This window comes from Pyricularia oryzae, chromosome 2 (assembly GCF_000002495.2).
Source record: "Pyricularia oryzae 70-15 chromosome 2, whole genome shotgun sequence".
In the NCBI taxonomy this organism is placed as follows: domain Eukaryota; kingdom Fungi; phylum Ascomycota; class Sordariomycetes; order Magnaporthales; family Pyriculariaceae; genus Pyricularia; species Pyricularia oryzae.
In genome coordinates this window covers 1,806,554-1,827,672 of record NC_017850.1, presented here as the reverse complement: position 1 = coordinate 1,827,672, position 21,119 = coordinate 1,806,554, and the positions used below count along the sequence as shown (strand labels likewise).

The following is a 21,119-nucleotide window of genomic DNA, read 5'->3' as shown; positions in this document are numbered from 1 at the left end:
ACCCACTCACTGGGGAACTTTTTTTTTTTTTGGCAGCGGCTTCATCAGCTTTCTAGGGGAATATCGTCAAGCAGTGCAAGAGTTTGTAAAGGAACTCTCCCCACGTTACAACTCATCCCACTGCAAATTGTTTGACAATGGCCAAATCCGGGAGCCAAAAAAGGCGCAGAGAGGCCGAGGCAATTCAAGAGCAGGCAATTGCGTCCGCCGCAGAAGTTCCAGGAACCAATGCCGCCGCACCACCTACCAAGAAGGCTCGAGTCGAAGAACGCCGTTCACTCTTTGTGCGATCTCTGCCCCCCAGCGCCACCAGCGAGACTTTGACCGAGCTGTTTTCGCAACACTTTCCCGTCAAGCACGCCACCGTTGTGCTTGACCAAAAGACAAAGACCCCTCGCGGATATGGTTTCGTTACCTTTACCGACGCAGAGGATGCGCTGCAGGCCAAGGAGAAGCTTGACAACCATCTGATAGAGGGTCGCCGCTTGAGGTTGGAAATTGCAGAGCCCAGACATCGTGCCGCAACAAAGGCAGGCGTTGCTGTTGACACGCCCCTCGCTGCCGAGAAGCGCAAGAGAGAGGAAGAGGAGGCCGAGGGTCGCAAGCCTCCCAAATTGATTATAAGGAACTTGCCATGGAGCATCAAGACCAAGGATCAGCTTTCGGCACTCTTCCAAAGTTATGGAAAGGTCCGGTTTTCCGATGTGCCCAACTCCAAAGGAAAGCTGTCGGGCTTTGGGTTCGTGACCCTTCGCGGGAAAAAGAATGCAGAAAAGGCAATTGAAGGCCTGAATGGAAAGGAAGTTGATGGAAGAACTATTGCCGTTGATTGGGCTGTCGACAAGGCTACTTGGGAGAAGCAGCAGCAGAACGAAGATGACTCTGATACACCCAAGAAGACAAAGATGAAGAAGGTCGACGCCGAGGCGAAGAGCAAGGCCGATCAAGCCAGTACAAAAACAAAACCGAAGGGCAATGATGACTTTGACGAGGACGAAGATCTCAAAAACTTCTTCGCAAATCAGGGTGACAATTTAGAAGATGAGGACGAGAGCGACGAGGATGATGACGAGGATAAAAAGAGCGAAGATGCGGATGAAGAAGATGAAGATGAAGATGAAGAGGAGGGTGGAGCAAACGTGAACGACGACGAAGAAACCAAGAAAACCCCCCAGACGACAGACAACTCTAACACACTGTTTATACGTAACCTACCATTCACCACTACCGATGAGCAGCTCAAGGAGCACTTCACACACTTCGGTGCTGTGAGGTACGCCAGGGTCGTCATGGACCATGCCACCCAAAAGTCAGCTGGCAAGGGCTTCGTTTGTTTCTTCAACGCTGAGGATGCAGAGTCGTGCCTTCGGGCTGCGCCTAAATACCGCCCTGCTCCAACGCTGTCGAAGCACTCTGTTCTCCAAGACGAGACAGTAGATACGGATGGCAAGTACACTCTGGAAGGCCGTATCCTGCAGGTGTCCAAGGCACTAAGCAAGGGAGAGGCGCAACAGCTCAGTTCTGAGGCCGCGGCCGCCCGCGACTCGGAGGAGAAGGATAAGAGACGATTGTTTCTGTTGAACGAGGGACAAATACGCCCGGACTCGCCCATTTACAGCCAGCTTCCTCAATCCGAGATTCAGATGAGAGAGGCCAGCGCGAAGCAGCGCAAGAAGATGATAGAGAGCAACCCCAGTCTGCATTTGAGCTTGACGCGGTTGGCCATCCGTAATATCCCCCGCAGCATGACATCCAAGGACCTCAAGGCCCTGGCGCGTCAGGCCGTCGTGGGATTTGCCACTGACGTCAAGGCAGGCAAGCGTCAACCGCTGTCCAAGGAGGAGTCGAGGCGAGCTGCCAAAACGGGCAAGGAAGCCGAGCACAAGCGTAAGCTGAAGCGTAGCGGTGTCGTATCGCAGGCAAAGGTCGTGTTCGAGAGCAAGGACGGTTCCAAGGTGTCCGAGCCTAGAAAGGGCGCCGCCGCCGACGCTGGTGCCAAGAGCAGAGGCTACGGCTTCATCGAGTACTCGTCGCACAGGTGGGCATTGATGGGTGCGCGGTGGCTGAATGGTCATGCCGTCGAAGGCGGCACCGGCAAGAAGGCCACTCGTCTCATCGTCGAGTTTGCCATTGAGAACGCAAACGTCGTTGCCAGGCGGAGCGCTGCTCAGGATAGGGCCAGAGGTCTGGCTGGGACAGATGCGGCCAAGCCTCAGCTCAAAGCAGCCGAAGATAGGAACTTCAAGGGTGATGTTGCAAGAAGCCGGTCCGACGGCGCCGAGGAGGAGATGCTGGAGGGAGAAGGGGAGAAGCCGTCAAAGTCGGCGGGTAAAAAATTGGCAATGAGGCAGCAGATCATAGGCCGGAAGAGGATGATGCGCAAGAAGAAGGCAGAGGTACGGAAAGGAAAGCGATAGTCAGGTCGGGTCAGCCAAGTAGTTTGTCTAGTGTTTTGGTCCGGCTAGTCTGGTATAAATACCTTCTTGCTTCGTAACAACCCGCACTTTTTGGCCCACCTTTTCCTTTTCTCGGTTTATCTTTTGAGTTCGTTGAAGATCTGTAAACTACCTATCAAACATGAAATCTAGATATGAATTCTAATGTACATAAAAAAGTCCGGTCAACATAAAACCAAGAGAAGAAAACTGCCACACCCAGATCACTAGACTCAAAGCAAGCACAGCCAGTACAACAGCCCACCGAGACCAACGTTAACAACCAAGTGCTGCCCAAAAGTCCACGCCATGCAGTATAGGTACTTGGGAGAGAACACGGTCCAGATGAACAGGTGCGTGCGCATCACGGTGCAGGCGACCATGATGGCGCCGACGCTGGCGGCGGTGAACATGGTAAGCACGGTGACGTGGCGGGAGAAGACGAGGTCGGCGCCGGCCTTTGTCTTGCGCAGCAGGAGCGTGTTGGTCGCAAAGGTCCAATACACGGCACCGGCCCAGTTGCCGACAAAGGTCAGGATGCCGACGGCGACGACGTTGAAGTCCGAGATGCCATTGTACGCGCTCGATAGGTCGACGGACGAGATGGAGTTTGTGCCTCCAAAGGCGAAGAATGTGGCAAACTGGAGCAGGAGTGTCGTGGTGGACAGCTCCTCTGGTGTCAGAGGCTGGGAGCTGATGAATTTAAAGATGACGTCGAGAATGAGAAATAGGGGCACGTTGGTGGCGCGGGACTGCGTCATGGCAAAGAGGGTAAAGAGGTGGTGTAGCGTTGCGGAGCCTATAACGCAGGCAGAGTCAGTGAGCCATATCCCTCTGGGTCTGTAGGGTAGATTGGGGGCCGACCAGACGTACCTGTGGCTTTGTTTGACCGACCAAGCTTGGTGACCATGGAGAAAATCACCCAGGTAGCGCCAACGGCCAGGCCAAAAAATACAGCACGGGCGCGGTTCAATAGTGATGCGCCTGCAGTGAACTTGAGTAGTGTCTGGGCAAAACCAGGTACGATCTCGGGGGATTCTTCATATGTAAATGCCAACTTGAAGGACAAGGCAGCTAGGACAATTGTGGTGGTTCCCGTGATGTTGATGGGTGTTGGCAGACCACTGAAGCCCCTGAGCAGCTCGCGGTAAATCCAGAAATAAGTGACGAGGATCAAGGTCCAAAGGAGTGTCGGGCTTGGCTTCAGGAAGATCTTGACAATGTCCGGATCGCCTGCGAACTTTTGGCCTGTCTGGTTCCAGCTTCTCAGTAGTCTCATTGCCAGCAGACCTACTATGATGGACACGATCTCGCCGGCTGAAAGCCTTGCACTGCCACTGTTCCGGCCGTCGTCAGCATGGAATCTGTTCCCAAAGGCTTACACGTGAGGTCTACGCCTGCAGCGGAGCAAAACACATACAAATAAAGCCGCCTGAATCCGATGTATGCAAGCCAGGCAGTGGTGAACCAGTACCAGAAATGGTGTTCTTCTTCCACATAGCTGCTTGCAAACATCATAATGCTGTAGAGCCCTCTGATCAAAGACAACGGAATGTAGGACCGTGGTTCATCTCCGAGAAGATATGGCACTCCAAGAGTGAGACCAATTGCTCCCACAGACATGCTCTGGCCGAGCTTGAGCTTCTGCATGTCGTAGTTACTGGCCATGCTGCTCATGATGCCCTGCGCTTCGCGAAGCCACTGCAAAACACCCCTAGTTAGACGGAAAAGTCCGACAATACTTCCACGGGGGAAGCCAACGTCATAAGTAACTTACAGCGACAGTGCGAGGTACCCATTCAGCATCGAACTCGCGATCAGAGGTCACTTCGTCACCTGCAGTTTCGAGGATTTTCTTCCATTCGCAGGCTAAAACCCCCATTGCTGACTTTCCATGAACACATATTTCGTCTGGAAGACTGCTAGTAAACAGTTTGTCTCCATAAGTAGCCTCAACGATGCCTAAAATCTGGCGCGCATTGCGCAGTAGCAGTTGGGTCTTGTCTCTACCTAGAATCTTGTGAGTGATGAGCATAGAGAGTATCCTCACGGCTGGTAGAGCTTACGGGAAGGCCAAAATGGTAGGAAGTCGGGAATCAATGCACCCAAGTTATTCCTGGGTACAGGAAAGCCAAGGAGAGCTCCCAATGTCGGAGCCAAATCAGACTGCTCAACGACGTTGTAGTAGCTAAAGTCCTCCTCGTAAGGCATTGGGGCGGTGTAGCTGTTCTGCAACGCTTTAAATTTCGGGGACATGAAGACAAGTGCCGGGGAGGTCTCTCCAGGGGAAGAGGCTCCATGGTTACCGGCGTCGTTCATGCCATGGTCTCCGCAGACAACTAGCACCGTGGATTGAAGAGCTGGCTGAGATTCTATAGCTGAATAGATCTCTTTAACGACGTGATCCATCTCGCGCTGCTTTGGAAGCATATAAGGACTAGAACTACCAGTATCAGCATGTGATTCAGAATTGCCTTTGACCAAAATCAAGCTCACCTCCTCGGACCGCCTTTGTGTCCGATATGATCCAGACCAAGATAATGCAGGACCAGTGTGTTCCAGTCTTCGTTGTTCAGTTCTGGAGTGATGTGACGCGTCACATTGTTATCCACTTCGGTAAAGTCCTGGACAAAGTTAAGTGTCAAAAACCACACAATCAAGCTTGCTGCTAAAACAGTGGCATAAGAAAATACATACAGCCACAAAAAAGCTGGAAGTACCATCTGCACGGTCAAAGGTGTCGGGGAACAGCTTTAGCCATGTATCATCTCCATGCATGACAAGCTTGCCCGTGGCCTTTGCCTTCATCTGCGCAAGCCAGGTGTCTTGAGACGCCAGTGATGAGCTTTCGTCACCCTCGTTGATGTTGAGAATAACATCAAGGAAGGATGGGATAGACCCGGTGGTAATTGCCTTGATCCTAGGCATGGTCACCGTAGGAGAGGTTGCATGGGCCGTGAATGGGATGGCATTGCCATTGCGTATAAGTCTAAAATGCCGGTTAGCGCGCGCTATGTTGAGAAGGATAGATTACATCAGGGCAGTTGACATTGTGCGTTTATCTTCTCTCTATGCGTGTACGGGCTATATCATGATAGATTGGTGGTAATGTAGGTGGTCCTTACGATTGTGTAAATTCAAACCCAGATTCTTCAGAAAACACAAAGTCGCTATAATAACAAAACACCAGGTTGTGAGCATAACCGTTGATCCAATAAAAGCTGGCGCACCTGTGAGAAAGTCACCTTCTTAATGCGTCCACCACCATGAAAATTAACCTGTCAAACGGTGCATCCGGGGGAGGACCTAGTCCCAGTTCGACATCCTCATACTTGGACAATCCCGGCAGCGATGGTTTGTATGGAAAGAAACCCTTTGCAAAAGTTAGGATCGCGATGGGAATGACGATATTGGCAGCGGTCAGCAACACCGTTGCCAACCTAAGGCCTTCTCGATTCGGTTGCATATTGAATCGAGTTCAGGCGTATATGCATCGACCGGAAGCGTGTCGTCCACTCGGGCTAGCCCAGGCCAGGTGTACCAGGCCAGCTGGGGTTCGGTTGGATCGCGACTTTGTAAGAAGAGGGGTGAGTGAAAACAATGTATGAGGCCCCGAGCGCCATTAAAATATATATTAAGCTGGAAAGCTACCAGTTAGACAGTTCACCCTATAGTTGTCTCTTCATTCATGGCATCTGAGCCACAACGTTCTTTTGAGGCCAAGGTGTCTGTCTCATAGTGCTTCCTTACAGCGAGATTCGGGCCAAGTTGGAGCACCTTGCTGATGGCTTCCCATTTGATTGGGTCAAGACGCGACAAATGCTACCGCTTTTCATCACTAAATGCCCCACATTTATTTCACCGTGATCCCTGTATGCACTTGCAGGATCACCGGGCCAGGGGTTCATCCAAACATGAGAATTTCGAGAATTTCATTTCATTGTGAGAGCGAGTGACTGAGCAGAAGGAGCATTCATTCGCATCGGATCCTCGTATGTACATTGATTCCTTATATGACAGTAAAAGCCCGGCCCAGGCTCAATTTGATGAATGGGTATTAACAACAAAGAAAGAGAAATCATTACATCAAATTCAAGATCACCTCTTCTTCTTGGTAATCCTGTCTTTGTAGCTGGAAAACACTATAGCAGACTTGGATTTCTTTCCTCGCTTCTTCTCAACCCTCTTCTTCTTGGATGAGGCAGCTTTGGGAGCTGATCCCGAATCTACCTCCATAACTAAAGGTTTCTAGTGTTAGAAAGTGCAGTAAAATCAAAGAACGGTCAAAATTATAGCTTACCAGTGGCGGTTGCGTCTTCTGCAGCGTCCTCTGCCTGAGCGTTCTCGTCGGATTCTAAGGAAGGCGGTCAGTAAGCAAACTTATTCATGCCGGGCTACAAACAATCCTTCTGCGGTCCCCAAACAAAGCAAAAAAATGGTCATATCTTACCTGGAGCAGCATCCTCCATCTTGGCCTCCTTGGGTTGGGTTGCAATTTCCATCAGTTTCGCTGACAGTCGCTCATTGCGAGCGGCTTCGACGGGACCAAAGACATTGCGCTTCAGTCTCTGGTTGTTGGCCTTCCTTGAGCTGGCCCGCAGTGATTTCGCCATGACTATGAAACCCGATTGAAAGGCTGAATATTTCTTGCGATGAATTCCAGGAAAGCTTGTGTATTAATTTATGAGTGATGGAAAATAAACCAGTCCGGTGCTCTTTAATCGAATTGACGTGAAGACGGATGGGTGTAAATGCTCAAGTAGCCCCGCCACAGGCCCTTCAAGGAAATGCGGCAGAAAAAAAAAAAAGTTCAATCAGTTTAAGCCTTGGGGCGGATCGGACCCCTGCAAGCCCCGCCACGGACCGTGTCAGCCAATGAATTTTGTTCAGGGATGAGTGCGCTTCAGCCTCGACGGACGTGAACGTCGTTCATCATCGCTTCAAACCAGCCTGGGCGGCAGTAATGTTCCCCTGCCCCCATGTCAATAGACATAACTTCATTTCTCGACACCTGAGCAATCAGAGAGTCCTTCATAATGGTATGTACCACAATGGGATCTCCGGGTTTCTAGCTGCCTACCTAGGAACGCATAGCTACGCCTCCACGCCTCGCGGCGGGGCGTGGCATCGGAGCGTGCATCGCGCCAGTCATCTACGTAGCGCAAAACGCTGCCTGCCTTGTGATTTCTCTCCTTTTCTGCCGTTACGGTTGAGACTTTTACTGACAGATATGAACACCTGGTCGACAGATAAGTACAGAACAACGGTGACTTCGCGCAAGCCTCCATCCCCGTAGCCGGCGCACATCCCGAAGCAGCCCCTGCCGATCGATCTACCGCAACCGACGGCGGCACCTCTGGCTCCGCTTCTGTCTATCCCCATCCCGTTTGGCAGTCCTTTACGAGGGCGCATTGGGCATTTTCGAAGCTGAGAGGGATATATTGGCGACATTTCCAGACAAGGCTTAGGCAGTGCAGGCAGTAACTCCTGAAGTTCTCTTTCGCCTCGCAACTTTGGTGACGGATTCGCAGTTTTGGGCGTTATTCGGCGTCTAGCCGCCCCTTCGCGTGCTTTCTGTCTTTTAGAGCAACTAGCTTTGTCTTGTTGATTTGGTCAACATATTCTTGGGCAAAACACCTATCCCTGGGTACATTGGAGGTGACGGGAAAGTGAGAAGATTTGGGTTTTTTTGCCCAGGTACCCACTCCAGTACCTGCCGACCTTCCTAGGTATCTACCCGCCTACCTTGCCTCCAGCTCCACCTAGTATCTGGGCTGCCTTTCTAGATCAGATTCAGGCAGAATAGGCCGCGAAGGCGTTCCTTCCTTTCTTGGACCTGGACGAAGTGACTGGAGGATTTTAGGTCGTCGGTAGTGGTGGGTTCGAGACTCGACCCGCCCAAAACCGCACCAACGGCAGCCATGACAGCACAACAACCCACCAAATCGGAGATCCAAAGCCTGGTCAGCCTGATACAGAGCAATACGCTTCTCAACCGCCAGCTTCAATCAATCTGCCAAATCAACGGATTGAAGGGCTCTGGCGTAAAAGCCGACCTTCAACGCCGTATCGTGGAACGTAAGTTGGACAAACAGGCAGCCGTTCCAGCCCTGCACCACGTGCCGCATCCTGAACGGAGAACCTGACCATCGATATGTTCCTCCTGGCTTTTAAAACCTATCTATTTATGTGCAGCTTGACTGCCTTCGTTTCCATCCCCAGCATTTCCAACCCCATTGCACATGCACATTTCAGAAGCGCGGCCAACACATACCTACCAAATTGCCCTACACCTTGTCTGGTCTGTCGCGCGGCATTTTCGTGCGCGCCTCATCGTCATATACTAACGTTTGCGCAGTAATCTACCAATGCGAACGCGATCGTTCCCGGTTTCAGCAAATCAAAAGCAGCATTGAGAGCATAAAATCCGGTAATCAGTACTATCCGAATGCTCACTCGTCTGCGCCTCCACTCTACGGCAACACGCCGGTCGCATCTCGCACCATGTCCACGTATTCGCAGTCATCAGCGACCTATCCGGCCGCAGGCTATCCTGCCTCCGGCCATTCAAACAGCTACAGACCCAACTCAGGGTTCTCACACCATGCCAGTCGTACGGGCCAGTCTCCCTCACCCTGGCTTCAACATGTCCTAACAGTACCGGGACCAGGAGTTACTTTCAAACCGAGTCCTTTCTATGAACCCAAGGCACTTGTAGCCGACGTCAGGGTATGCGACGGTGAGTAAATTTGTCTTTACCTTGATGCCCTCTTTCATCCACCTGTCTATCCATACTGACATTCGGGGCTAAGCCATGGCACATCACCGCAACACGGTCGCCATCTCGTTAAAGGCGCATGAGCTCGGCAATCACCTGTCTGACCCGTCAATCAGGATCTTTGTGTTTTGTTCCACGGCAGATACCGGCGTCCAGGACATTGCCTTCCCCTACCAGTCGGATCTCAAGGTTAACGGTGGAGATGTTAAGGCGAACCTCCGAGGCCTGAAGAACAAACCCGGCTCCACCAGACCCGTTGACATCACTGATCAGTTGCGACTCAGGCCTGCGGGCTATATCAACAATGTCGAGTTCACTTATGCATTGACCGACAAGGGACGTGTCCCATCCAAAAAGAAGAAAGAGACACAAGTCAGGCATATCCGAGTCCAGAAATTTAGTTGATTTCTGGTCCTAGCGTTGTCTGGCTGTGGTGCCGAGAGTGATTCTGTGCTAACAGCTGTGTCTTTACAGAGGTATTACATTTCCATCTACGCCTGCAAGTCGCACAAGGCCCCTGCGCTTGTTGAGAAGATCAGAGCCGGCAAGAAGATCCCCCGGGCTTCTGTGGTTTCGGAAAGTGAGTGAACAACATGCAGTGCCTTGCCGGACGCAAGCCAGCTCACATTTTATACATCTTTTTTAGTTACTCGCAAGGCACAGGATACGGAGATTGAGACGACATCATCAAATATGTCGTTGAAATGCCCACTATCGTATTCGCGACTGGTCGATCCTGTCAGGTCTACGGCGTGTAAACACATACAATGTTTCGACGCACTTTCCTACTTGCAGCTGCAAGAGCAAGGCCCGCAATGGATATGCCCCATTTGCAACAAGCCTGCTCCCTTTGACAGTCTTGCAGTTGACGAGTAAGCTGGCTATCCACGCGCCTCAGCTTCTTGCGTTGAACGTTGCCTAACCTCGCTGTTACAGGTATGCCCGTGAGATTCTGGCCAAGACATCGCAGTCGATCGAGCAGGTCACCATCGATCCCAGTGGAGAATGGCGAATACCAGGCTCCGAGTCGGTGGACTTGAGGGACGAGGCCGGGAATGGAGGTGGTAATGAGACCAACTACATTGTCGATGATGAAGTGATATTATCCGACATCAGCATTTTCAGCGGTCGTAGGACAGCCACCCCGAGTCGGTCGTTACAGCTACCCAGCACTCCTAATACCGGAGTTTCAAGAGAGGGGTCAACTATGCCCCGTTCGGTTGCCTCAGCGGGAACTAAGCGCTCGGCAGCAGTCATTGATTTGACACTGTCGGACGACGATGAGCCTTCTGGCCCCCCGCCGACAAAAAGGCAGAACGTCAATGGCTTCTACTAGAATCGCCCACGTCATCAAAGCCTGCCACTAGTCGAGCATATAATATAGTTCGGCTCGCGGAATGAAGCCAGTTGGTCTTCAAGGCAAAAACGAGTGGGGACATTCAGCACTCATCATCGTAGATTGATACTGTATTCGATAATGTTTTCCTTAATGGGGACCTCAGGCAAGGCGTTTAGGGGTTACAAATCTATTCATGCAATGGGAGGGCGAAAAGGCAGGGCTCGTTGAGAGACACTCGATGTTTTTTATATGTAAGGCTGGGTAACTGAACATTTTCGGTCTCTATACCGCGAGGTGTAGGAGCATCCTGGTCATATCGAGCTTTCGAGTATTATACCACACGTTCGCATGCTTGCATTTCTCAAATAGCATGCTCTACACGAGATCAAACTACCTGAGCATCGAGCTGAATTGTTACAAAGAAAAACAAATAACGCGATAACAGTCTAAAAAAAAAAGTGACATTAACAGAATGAAATCATCAAAGTGCAGTGAAATCGATTCTCGCTAGGGTTTGTTTGGTAACTTGAGTTTTGTTTTTGGTTAAAGCTCCCGGCCACGCTGAAAGCCCCACCCAAATTGTCGGCACCTTACTCTTGTCATTACCACGGAGCGTTCCCAAGCTGTTCGTCAAACCCAGTTCTAACTGTACAATCGACTTCGGCTACTTGGACCCAATTTACTGTGAAGCACTTACTTACAGATAACATATTCTCTCAAGCACCTGTGAGCGAACTAGACGTGCAAAGAAAAAGAAGAGAAAAAAAAACACAGCTTCGAACTTTGGCGCGCGCGTCACCGACAAGAGCAATTAACAAGTCAACTACCCGAGCTTCCTACGTGCTGCCGTTCAAGAGTCAAGGCGTTGGACGTAACACCGAACTCCAAACAAGGGAGCCGTTAGGACAGGCAGTACAAAAAGGGATTGTTACCTCTATCACCACCGCGACCACAAACACCCACCACCGCACAAACCCCCGCCAATATGTCGTTCGACTCGGTCATGCCGCCGTACAACGCGTCGGACCCGACGGCCATGTTCTGCAGCTCGTCGTGCCTCGACTTTTTGCTCATCGAGCTCGTCCCCATGGCGTACCGGGTCGCCAACGACGTCGAGGCCGCGGCTGCCGCACTGGAGGGAAGATCGGAAGAATCGCAACAACAACAAGCACAAAGATCGGGGCCGGATGCGGCTTCGTCCGCCTCGAGGCCGGCGCCGCCGGGGGCGCGGCGCGGGATCATGGACGAGGACGAGGAGCGAGATGCCGTGTTCTACAGGCTTGAGACCCAGGGGTACCGGGTCGGCCAGGGCCTGGTGGAGAGGTGAGACGGGAAAAAAATACATCCTCCTCTGCTTGTTTTTCTCGCCGTCCTACCAATCTGCTAGCCTGACACCTCCCCCACTATTCCGTGAGGGGGCTTTTTTTCTGGCTGCTGGATGGGCGAGCGGTAGAAGGACTGAGGTACTCTGGGCTGAAAGGGCTGACGAAGAGGCTCTCTTCTGCCGACGTGACGATACAGGTTCTCCAAGGATCGTCCACGGCTCAACGACACGCTGGACGTGATCAAGTTCATCTGCAAGGACCTGTGGACGCTTGTGTTCCGCAAGCAGGTCGATAATTTGAAGACGAACCACAGGGTATGTCTCCCAACCGGTACCGTTTTCTAGTGCATATACGAATCCGTGGAAACTGACGTGTTCTTGTTGCATCACTCGGATCAGGGTGTTTACGTCCTGACCGACAATTCCTTCCGGCCTTTCGCCAAAATGAGCTCAGAAGCCGGTGGCCAGGCAGTCATGAGAGCAGAACCGGTATGTGCATGAGGCGGGTAAACCTTGGGTGGCAAGAATCGAGGTTCTGACCTAGTAGCAGTTTCTATGGTTCCCCTGCGGAATTGTTCGCGGCGCTCTGGCAGCTATGGGTGTCAACGCCACCGTGCAGGCGGAGACGACGGAGCTCCCGGGGGCAGTTTTCCAGATCAAGACCGTTGCTGCAAAGGCTTAGACGAAAGCGGCTCGTCATTGCGGCTAAAATCGGCAGAGTCAACCACGATCACGAAGCATGGCATGGCCATGCCATATCTACTCCATGCACAGAGTCATCACCAAGATCAACTTCACCCAGTTGTCATAGAAAGCGGATTTTTGCCTGGATTTTGTAGGTATACAGCTTCGAAGACAAGCGTGCAGTAATAATCGATCCTAAACCACCTTCGCCGAGATGCACAAGACCAAAAAGCAGGCCCTAAAATCGCCACAACAGACTGCATCCCTATATCGGATCGGTTGTTTCCTTCACGCCACATCCTAACCCAGATAATTTACAGCCTAGGAGAGGAACTTGCAGAGTCAGCAGTGGACTCGTCTGCAAACGACACTTGAACTTTCCACCTCATATCTCGCACACCCTCCAGGTTATGAAGTATGGTTGAAATCGAAGCTCAAGGCAAACTCGCTTGTTGACAACATGGATCATCAAATGGGGCAGTCTTTTTTACTTTTGAGGAGGGCTGTTGACGAACTGAACACCCTTCTGGATGTTGCCCTTGAGTCCGTTGACGGCTGCCTCCAGAAGCGTCTGCTCCTTGCTGGTCAGCTCGCCGAGCACGTCATGTGCCTTCTCAGCTCCGTTGGGCTGAAAATTGGAAAATATTGCGCTCGGGTTAGCTTCTTATCCAGGATTATCGGCTTTGTGAAAACGAGAGAAACGTACACCGAGCTCGATGGGAACCGAGAAAAAGTCGCAACCGGTCTTCTTGGCAATTGCCTCGCCACCGGGGACACCGGGGAGATAGACATAGCTGGGCTCAACGAGACCCTTGGCACCCTTGATGGCCTTGAGCAGCTTCTCGGCAAATCTATAGGCAGCATTTGTCAGATAATCCAGGCGTTTCAGCCACAGCTCACAAGATCTTACCGGTAGCCAGCATATGCCATGCTGAGGGTTGCCGAGCCAGCGCCATCCTTGGCCTTGACGACCTCGTCACCGCCAAACTGAACACGGTTGACGAGAGCGTCGTACTTGTCGTCAGGGATGGTGACGGCAGGCTTGACTTGGCTGAAAAGGGGCACGATGGTCTCGCCCGAGTGACCGCCAATGACGGGGACGGTCAACTCCTGGGGGTTGGACTTGCCGGCGATCTCAGCGACGAAGGTCTCGGCGCGGACAATGTCCAGGGTGGTGACACCAAAGAGGCGCTGCGGGTTGAAGACACCCTTGGCCTTGAGAACCTCGGCCGAGATGGGAACCGTTGAGTTGACGGGGTTAGAAATAACCAGGATGAAGGCCTTGGGGGCGACCTCGGCAGCGATCTCGATAAGTCCCTTCACGATGCCGGCGTTGATGTTGAAGAGATCATCACGGGTCATTCCAGGCTTGCCTGTAGCGTGGGGGCGTAAAGTGTGTTAGAGGTTTCTCATGTTTGCGCAGCTGGCTAGGCTAGGCCCCTGTCAATGGCTGGCCTGAGGGGCTCCCAACTTACGGGGAACGCCAGCAGGAATGACAATCAGGTCGGCATCCTTGAGGGCCTTCTTGCCACCATCGTCCTTGGGAAGGTAACCGGCGATTTTCTGTAAGAAATGTTAGCAATGGACGGACCAGCAGCCGAAGAATTCGAGCATGTTTGGGTTACAACATACCGCGTTAGAGGAGATGTGAGAGAGATCAGCGGCAACACCGGGGGTATTGACGACATCGTAAAGGGCAAGCTCATCGACCAAAGGGCAGAGCTTCAGGAGCAGCGAAAGGGGCTGTTTGTTGGGAAGCGTAGTATAAGTCAGAACAAGACCAAATCTACACATAATTCTCAAACCAATTAATTCCGGTGAGGGTTAAACAAACCTGTCCAATGCCACCGGCGGCACCAGCAACAACTGTGATTTTGAATTTGCTTTCTCGTCAGAAATTGGGGGGCTGCCCTCAAGCTGCAATTGGCGTGGCGTCGCTCGCTACATGACAGTGGGCGATGGGGGTGTTCGCGTACCGGCCTTGACCATCTTTGCTTTGCGGAATTACCAAAGTGCGGGGGAGGGGTTTATGGGGCTAGCTGGGAATATAATGACCAGAAGTTCCTTGTCAACAATAATGTTTCCTGGGAGGAGCGCCAGAGATTATTTTCTCGAAGCAGAGAAGATGCTTTCAGCTGACCTTTTTATATCCAAAGATATCGATGTCTTTGTCAATGACCTTGATGATTGAGGGAGAAGAAGCAAGCAATAGGCGGGGGTGGAGAATTGGGACCAGCTTCAAATGGAGAGAGCTCTTTGGCTCCGACCAACCCGCGAAGCAGGTTAAAGCTGTCCGTCCCACAATAGCCTTGGTCATACATGCCCGTGGGTTCAAAGCTAAAGTGGATTTGCCTCACTGAGGACTGAGGGGTAAACAGAGGTCACCTAACTCATTCACTGGCTATGGCTGACGTGACTGGACTGTCTTGTGCCGTAGCTCAAGCTGCCCTTCAGCTCGCTGGTCCGCACGGTGAAGCGGGACTGTCAGAGGGGCTAGGGTACTTGCTTGCTGGGACGAAACACATGCCAGAGACAAAATGGCGACCGAAACTGTAGCACGTAGACATTTTGCTCTGCCCTGCTCGCTTGTACCTAGGTAAGGTATGCACTTCAGTTACCTGAACCTACCAATCAACCAACATAGGTACCTACCTACCTACCTACCTACCTTGCCTACCTACCTTGCCTACCTACTTAGGTATATAGTTACCTTACCTGGGCCGTAGATTCGTCAACATGCAGCGATAGTGACTTGCTCTAGATTGATGTGTCCTTGTTGAGCAAGGAGTTTCCGGTTTTTTATCATTAGAACAGCCAATCCTCCGAAGCATTATCGGCTGCACCGGGTGCAGCTCAGTAGTCAACGATACCGCTCCGCGTATTGCCGAGCTGGGGTAACAGGAGCCGAGGCTAATAGCCATGATCTCCGACAAACGTGATCACAATCTGCAAGGTGAACCATTTGAATGTAATTGGGATTGGAACGCCGTCTTCATCAAAATGGTGTTTCATTTTCTTCTCCCCGACGCCTGATCCGAGGGACCTGGGGTTTTACCTAGGCGCAATGCCGCACCTGGAAACCTAATGTGAGAGCCCTAAATGCTTTACTCCCATTATCCCTATGCCATCGACTGAAGGACATGCTTCAGCCTGCCTGAAAGTACTCCAAATGGATGTGCTGGACGCCAGAAATACCCTCAACCCCAGTCTAAGCCGGCAGGAAAACGTCATTATCGACCTTTCAAACTTCCTCCATCATGACAAACATAACACCCTCGGCTCATTTAAGCCTCATCCTTCTTGGCGGCGTTGCCGCGCAGCTTCTTCTCGGGCTCGGCCTTGACGGGCCTTTGCGACTTGAGGATGGCACTGGTACGGGCGACGGCAGCCTGGCGAAGGTCGGCACGGTAGCCGTTCTTGGCAGTCTGGTTGGCAACAGCCTTGAAGGTGCTATGGGAGGGGGAACACGCATCCATCGTTAGTTCAAATGTCCAGCTGTTTGCGAGTCTGACGGAGGGTCGTGGGCAGGTATACTCGAATGACTGAGCAACCAAGTAACCGCACGATCCTGCAAGGGAAGTATTTTTTCCTTACCTCCTGTTGTTCTTGTGGGGGCGGAAGGTGGTGGTGGTTTGCGAGCTGGCGGGCTTGTTACCGGCACCGGCCTTCTTGCTGGTGATGGCAACACCACCCTTCTCGTTTGAGGAAGCCTGGACACCAATGGCCTGTAATTTCAAGAAACAACGTCATTTCGTCAGTCGAGCGCTCCAAGGGTCGGTTGTAGAAGCAGGGTTTTGCAATTTGCAGTGGCTATGTGCATTGTACCTTGTCGTTGACGAAGCCGGCGTACTATATTTTTCGTTAGTTTCTTGGAGGCCCTGAAAAGAAAATGGGATGTAGTCTTTCGAGAAAATATTCGTACCTTGCGCGAGTGCTTGTTGGTAAGGTTCAGGGGGTCGCGCGAGAACTGGACGCCGCCGTTGGTGTTGCGCTTCTCAAGGAAGGCATTCTGGTTGCCTATATCCAAGGCACGAAATTCGTTCAGTTCCTCAGGTCCAATCGTTCCCTCCTACTTCTTCCATCCTCTCGGTTTGTTCGGGGCCAAAACTCACGGACAACCTCCCAGATCAGGTCAGCAGAGACGTTGGACATTTTGGCGGTAGGTTCGAGGGCGAATTGGCGGGACTAATTCGGGGACTGGTTGTAGATGGCTTCAAAAATTGATCTGCTTTTCGACCAACACCAAAATCTGTGGGCTCCAGACGAGCCCTCGGCCGGCAGAGGCAGGGGTGGGGTCAGGCGCCCGTTAGTGGGCAGTCAGGTGTGGCAGTGTGGCAGAGTGGCAGCCAGTGGCGGGCGGGCAAAACGAATATTGGTCCGTGCGTACGGATCAGTCAAATCAGCGTGCACGCATGATCTGTACGTCAATAGGATTGGACGTTCTATTGACGGACGTGCCACGGCAGGGGAGGTCAGTATTGCTTTTGCTTGTGCAGCTGCGCCCGGAAGCCCAGATCCTAAATCAATGAGGGAAGAAAAAGACGTGGGTTCTGTGGCATCATGCCCAGCCCAGATTGATTACTGTATTGATCAGCTCCAATACTTCCCGACCCCCGTTGTTGCCTGCATCGGCAAGAAACAAGCAAGTGTGGCTTACAGTTCGTAAATAGTTTCGCGCTCATCAGAGCAGACACGACAAACCCTTGAAATTACTACTCCCATCCTAGTCGCATTCGTCATCCTCCAGAAGCCCGCCCGAAAGTCCCTGCTGAAGACTTCTAACTAAACTATCTGCACCCAACTCTCGGACGTATCCAAGGCACTACTGAAGAGCGGCTATCTGTAAGCACAGCATTTGCTTTTAGCCACTAGGTCCGCTAGATTCGACTACTACCTGAATCAGAAGGCCGAACGAAACCAAGTAACATTTCCTCGCTTCGCTTGACTTAGCAAGGATCACAATAATTCGATCCCTTGTCCACCCCTGGAATTTCTTTTCTGGCTTCGGTTCCTCGAATACATCATCCCCCCGCGCCCTCCACCTTTCCGCAGCAGAAGTTTGGTTCTCCATCATGGCCTACCTCTTCTACAGCACAATACTCTTCGTCATGGTCCTCGGTACGGGCCTTTACCTCTCGCGTGCACGCTGGACGTCACAACTGCGAGACATTAACCTTCCCGGCAGCAACTACTTTTACTCGCGCCTCCAGCTGGGCTCATCCTTTTCCGACGACGCCGAGGCTGGTCTCTCCTCGGCAAACTTTGACCTGACCGGCAACATCGATGAGGGCGACGCGAGGGCCGGCCTGGACGATGCGGCCAAGGCCGAGATTCTACGCATCATGAAGCAGAGGAGGCTACGGTTCGACGAGGCGAGGAAAGTCTACATGGAAAACCGCTTCCGTGACAATGGGATCGGCCCGGACGGCAGGCCGAGAGACCCCAAGTTCGTGAGCTTCTCATAATCGAGACCTCACCCCCCGCTACAACCACAAGAGACGACCTCTTCCCTATCGAGCGGGGGGAGGTTGCACACCTCGGAAGCCACCCTCAAACCCGCCGCCTCCTTCCTTGCCAGCCTCTTCACACTGGCTACCTTCAGTAAACGACCACAACTGGGGTACATTGATTACCCAGCCCCCGCCAAACTCTATATAGCTTTTTCTGTGCAAGAAAGGCAGCCATGTACACTATAGGAGGCGTAGGCAGTCTCGCTGCCACCCGCATCTGGGTCCACTCGATCTCCTCAATATCGACTTATCGAGAAATCTCTGGCTGCGCCTCATCTAATCTGCACATACTCCGGATTCCAACATGAGCCATTCATTTATATTTTCCTTTGTCGTCCTCTTATACATACGTGCGGCTTTGCTACTTGTGTTCCATTTCCTTCTTATTTTGGCGTCACTTTGGGGACGGTTCTCTTCTCGCTTCCGGCGTTTCCGGCGTTGCCCTTGATTATACCAGGGACCTGGGCAAGCTCCACCGGACCAGCATGATGAGTTGCATTGCTCGTCTAGGAGTCAGTCGGCGTGGGCGATCAGCGGATTGACAGATTTTTGTTTTGTTTTCCGTTTGTTCCCTTAGTTCTGATCCGACATACATTGCGCTCTTCACTTATACACACATGGGAGGAAATGTGTGGCCTAATATCAGCGACTGTATATTCCAGGAGATACCAGTATTGAACAATATCGAGGCATATGCCTCTATTCTTTCACAATTCTTTTCCGGATTTTCATGCAAGCTTGTAAATTGACAACCAAGGAATGCTCCAAAAGACGTCTTAAGGTTTTTGGTCATTAAAATATTAAAGATATTCTACCCAAAATGCTTCCGAGCCACAAGAGAAGAGGGGGGAAAAGCCAGACAGTCTAACGCTGATGAGTCCCAGGCAGCAGCTGATCATTTATCAACACCTAGGATGTAAATGCTCGCTCTCGCAATGTTCTACGCCCGGAAGAAACAGCCAAAGGGAAGAAAAATAAGAGAAAGAAAACAAAGCTCGGCAAATTGGCCAGCGAACCTTTCTATGTACATCAAAAGCAAATAAGGTGCGAAAACAGGAACAAAGTGCAATCCCCTCAGAGACCAAGAGGTCTCAAGGAAGAGTGCGATCCATAGTTTACCGCAGGTTGTGTCCCGTGGGGGACTGGTCGTTTACCTCGTCTTCTTGTCACTGATCTCGCCGTAGACGCGGTCGTCCTCACCCTCGATCTGCTGGACCAAGTTCTCCATCTCCTTGGCCTGCTTGTTCCACTGCTCCTTTGACATCTTGGCTTTGAGGTCGAACAGATCCGCGTCGGGCTCGCGGTAGCTGCCGCCCAGGCGGTCCCACAGGGTGGTGTACTGGCCGTAGTTGTAGTTGAAGGCAAAGTGGTGGACGGCGTGGCAGGCGGCGCCGTTGATGATGGGGTTGTTTGCGACGTACTCGCCGTCGTGGATCAGGATGGTCCAGATGTTGATAAAGACAAAAAGACCGATGTAGGCGACCTTCTGCAGCGGGAAGATGAAGGGAAAGAGGTGGTAAGGGAACGACTGGGCGTAGCCGTCGAGCGGGTGGAAGGCGTGCGACGCAAACGGCGTGGGCATGATCCACTTGTGGTGAGGCTTGTGCAGGCGCTTGTAGAATATGGGGGCGTGCAGCCAGCGGTGGATCCAGTAGATGCAGAAGTCGGTAAATACCAGGAAAAGCGGGAACTGGATGTAGTTGTACCACCAGGCCGGGGCCTCGTCGGCAGAGTCATAAAGCTTGCTGTATCCGCGTATCTCGAGGAGGATCATGGGGACGGTGTAGAGGGCCATGATGGGAAACGCCTTGTTGGCCTGGATCATTTCGAGCTTGATCTGGTTCTTCAGGAACTTCGGGTGCTCCATTTGCTTCTTGTCGAAAATGAAGAGATATGAGGCCGTCGCGAAGATGTAGTAGACTAAGACGCCAAATATCCTGACAGCGGCAAACGCTTAAGGTTAGCGTCTGAACTCTGTTGATGCCCTAAACTTTGTCTTGACATGTTCTTTTGAGAACGGTTTGCGACCATAATTGCGCAAACCATCTCATGATACTGGGTTAAGGTTCTCCGTCGCCCGAACACCTACCAGTAAATCAAAAACAGAGAGATGCCTTGTCGGTATATGTTATCTCTCGGCAGGGCGCTCTGGTACGCAGCTTGCGAAGGCTCGAGGGAGAAGAGGGCGGTCGTCGGCTTGTATTCCCAGCCATTGTGCGCGACGGCCGTGCCATTTGACAAGTTTGGATAGTCGTAGGGTGGTGCGGTGGCCGGTGCGACAAAGGCATACATGTAGTCCCATAGGAAGGTGTCTGTTATTTCCAGAACAATATCCATGGTGGGCAAAAATGCGGTGCGATCCGAAAGATCGGCCGGTCTTTTATGTCAAAAACTTTGTTGGTAGACACAACTTAATAGCTGCCGAAGATTTCAACAGACATAAAAAAAAAAAAAAAAAAAAAAAGATAAGACAACAAACAAAGTTGTCGGTCGATATGGGATGGAAAGAAAGCGAAATCTGAAGCAACGCCAATGACCCGTAAGAACAGAGAAAGGGGCGGTTCAATTGACAACGCGGAATGGCGACCAGTCAATTTTAAATTCTGTTGTCAATGGCAAAAAAAAAATACATTAAAACGGGGGATGTCCCAAAGAGGGGCGGGGATCAAATCAGATAACAAGCAGGTTGGGTGAGACCCCTGCTCTTGTTGTGGATCTCGTCGGGCGCCTCGGTATGGCGCGGAGCTAAGAATCAATGAAGTCGTGATGCAGTTTAGTTGTCGAGAAGTTCGCAAAGTGTATGCATATTTGTCACATACTAGGCAGCTAGCTAAGGTGTTTTTTTCATGAGGCGTGGGCCGTCTTGGAGGCATAGATGGTGATCAAAACAATATCATATTGATATATTCATTGTAACGCGAGGTTGAAGTCAACTTCACGCAAAAACACAAAAAAAAACCTCCAAAATGCTCTCCGAACTCGCAAACACAGTGGGGTATGTAGGCTTTGATCCTCATTTACTTACCGGGCCCTTACCAGGCCAGCCGGG

General features: G+C 51.7%; 9 protein-coding genes across 9 annotated transcripts; 4 read left to right on the top strand and 5 right to left on the bottom strand.

The window, feature by feature from the left end:
• Positions 1-228: 228 nt before the first annotated feature.
• Positions 229-2,417, top strand: MGG_08840 (nucleolar protein 4; the record flags this gene model as incomplete). The annotated part of the gene is made up of 2 exons (XM_003713811.1): positions 229-284; positions 305-2,417. The coding sequence occupies 2 exons, from the start codon at positions 229-231 to the stop codon at positions 2,415-2,417; spliced, it is 2,169 nt and encodes a 722-aa protein (XP_003713859.1).
• MGG_08839 (uncharacterized protein) lies at positions 2,398-6,217 on the bottom strand. The gene is made up of 9 exons (XM_003713810.1): positions 5,681-6,217; positions 5,561-5,605; positions 5,133-5,424; positions 4,932-5,059; positions 4,502-4,872; positions 4,213-4,445; positions 3,856-4,136; positions 3,309-3,772; positions 2,398-3,234 (listed from the first exon to the last, which is right to left on the bottom strand). Exons 1-9 carry the CDS (start codon positions 5,899-5,901, stop codon positions 2,669-2,671), a joined length of 2,601 nt encoding a protein of 866 aa, XP_003713858.1. The 5' UTR covers positions 5,902-6,217; the 3' UTR covers positions 2,398-2,668.
• A 137-nt stretch (positions 6,218-6,354) lies between these two features.
• Positions 6,355-7,210, bottom strand: MGG_08838 (uncharacterized protein). The gene is made up of 3 exons (XM_003713809.1): positions 6,886-7,210; positions 6,736-6,789; positions 6,355-6,673 (listed from the first exon to the last, which is right to left on the bottom strand). The coding sequence occupies exons 1-3, from the start codon at positions 7,046-7,048 to the stop codon at positions 6,534-6,536; spliced, it is 357 nt and encodes a 118-aa protein (XP_003713857.1). The 5' UTR covers positions 7,049-7,210; the 3' UTR covers positions 6,355-6,533.
• Positions 7,211-8,356: 1,146 nt separating this feature from the next.
• On the top strand, positions 8,357-10,549 carry MGG_08837 (MIZ zinc finger protein; the record flags this gene model as incomplete). Its single annotated transcript, XM_003713808.1, has 6 exons — positions 8,357-8,513; positions 9,106-9,174; positions 9,248-9,585; positions 9,688-9,793; positions 9,860-10,085; positions 10,150-10,549. The coding sequence occupies 6 exons, from the start codon at positions 8,357-8,359 to the stop codon at positions 10,547-10,549; spliced, it is 1,296 nt and encodes a 431-aa protein (XP_003713856.1).
• A 988-nt stretch (positions 10,550-11,537) lies between these two features.
• MGG_08836 (BET3 family protein) lies at positions 11,538-12,558 on the top strand (the record flags this gene model as incomplete). The annotated part of the gene is made up of 4 exons (XM_003713807.1): positions 11,538-11,875; positions 12,074-12,191; positions 12,276-12,365; positions 12,427-12,558. The coding sequence occupies 4 exons, from the start codon at positions 11,538-11,540 to the stop codon at positions 12,556-12,558; spliced, it is 678 nt and encodes a 225-aa protein (XP_003713855.1).
• Positions 12,559-12,603: 45 nt separating this feature from the next.
• MGG_08835 (malate dehydrogenase) lies at positions 12,604-14,815 on the bottom strand. The gene is made up of 8 exons (XM_003713806.1): positions 14,701-14,815; positions 14,537-14,599; positions 14,395-14,426; positions 14,193-14,303; positions 14,036-14,123; positions 13,471-13,933; positions 13,267-13,411; positions 12,604-13,188 (listed from the first exon to the last, which is right to left on the bottom strand). Exons 2-8 carry the CDS (start codon positions 14,547-14,549, stop codon positions 13,048-13,050), a joined length of 993 nt encoding a protein of 330 aa, XP_003713854.1. The 5' UTR covers positions 14,550-14,599; positions 14,701-14,815; the 3' UTR covers positions 12,604-13,047.
• A 658-nt stretch (positions 14,816-15,473) lies between these two features.
• MGG_08834 (ribosomal protein L28e) lies at positions 15,474-16,826 on the bottom strand. The gene is made up of 5 exons (XM_003713805.1): positions 16,673-16,826; positions 16,483-16,577; positions 16,386-16,409; positions 16,155-16,285; positions 15,474-16,010 (listed from the first exon to the last, which is right to left on the bottom strand). The coding sequence occupies exons 1-5, from the start codon at positions 16,710-16,712 to the stop codon at positions 15,845-15,847; spliced, it is 456 nt and encodes a 151-aa protein (XP_003713853.1). The 5' UTR covers positions 16,713-16,826; the 3' UTR covers positions 15,474-15,844.
• Positions 16,827-16,980: 154 nt separating this feature from the next.
• MGG_08833 (uncharacterized protein) lies at positions 16,981-18,954 on the top strand. Its single transcript, XM_003713804.1, has one exon. It carries the CDS (start codon positions 17,633-17,635, stop codon positions 18,023-18,025), a length of 393 nt encoding a protein of 130 aa, XP_003713852.1. The 5' UTR covers positions 16,981-17,632; the 3' UTR covers positions 18,026-18,954.
• Positions 18,843-20,635, bottom strand: MGG_08832 (C-5 sterol desaturase). Its single transcript, XM_003713803.1, has 2 exons — positions 20,160-20,635; positions 18,843-20,007 (listed from the first exon to the last, which is right to left on the bottom strand). Exons 1-2 carry the CDS (start codon positions 20,405-20,407, stop codon positions 19,221-19,223), a joined length of 1,035 nt encoding a protein of 344 aa, XP_003713851.1. The 5' UTR covers positions 20,408-20,635; the 3' UTR covers positions 18,843-19,220.
• Between the last annotated feature and the right edge of the window lie 484 nt (positions 20,636-21,119).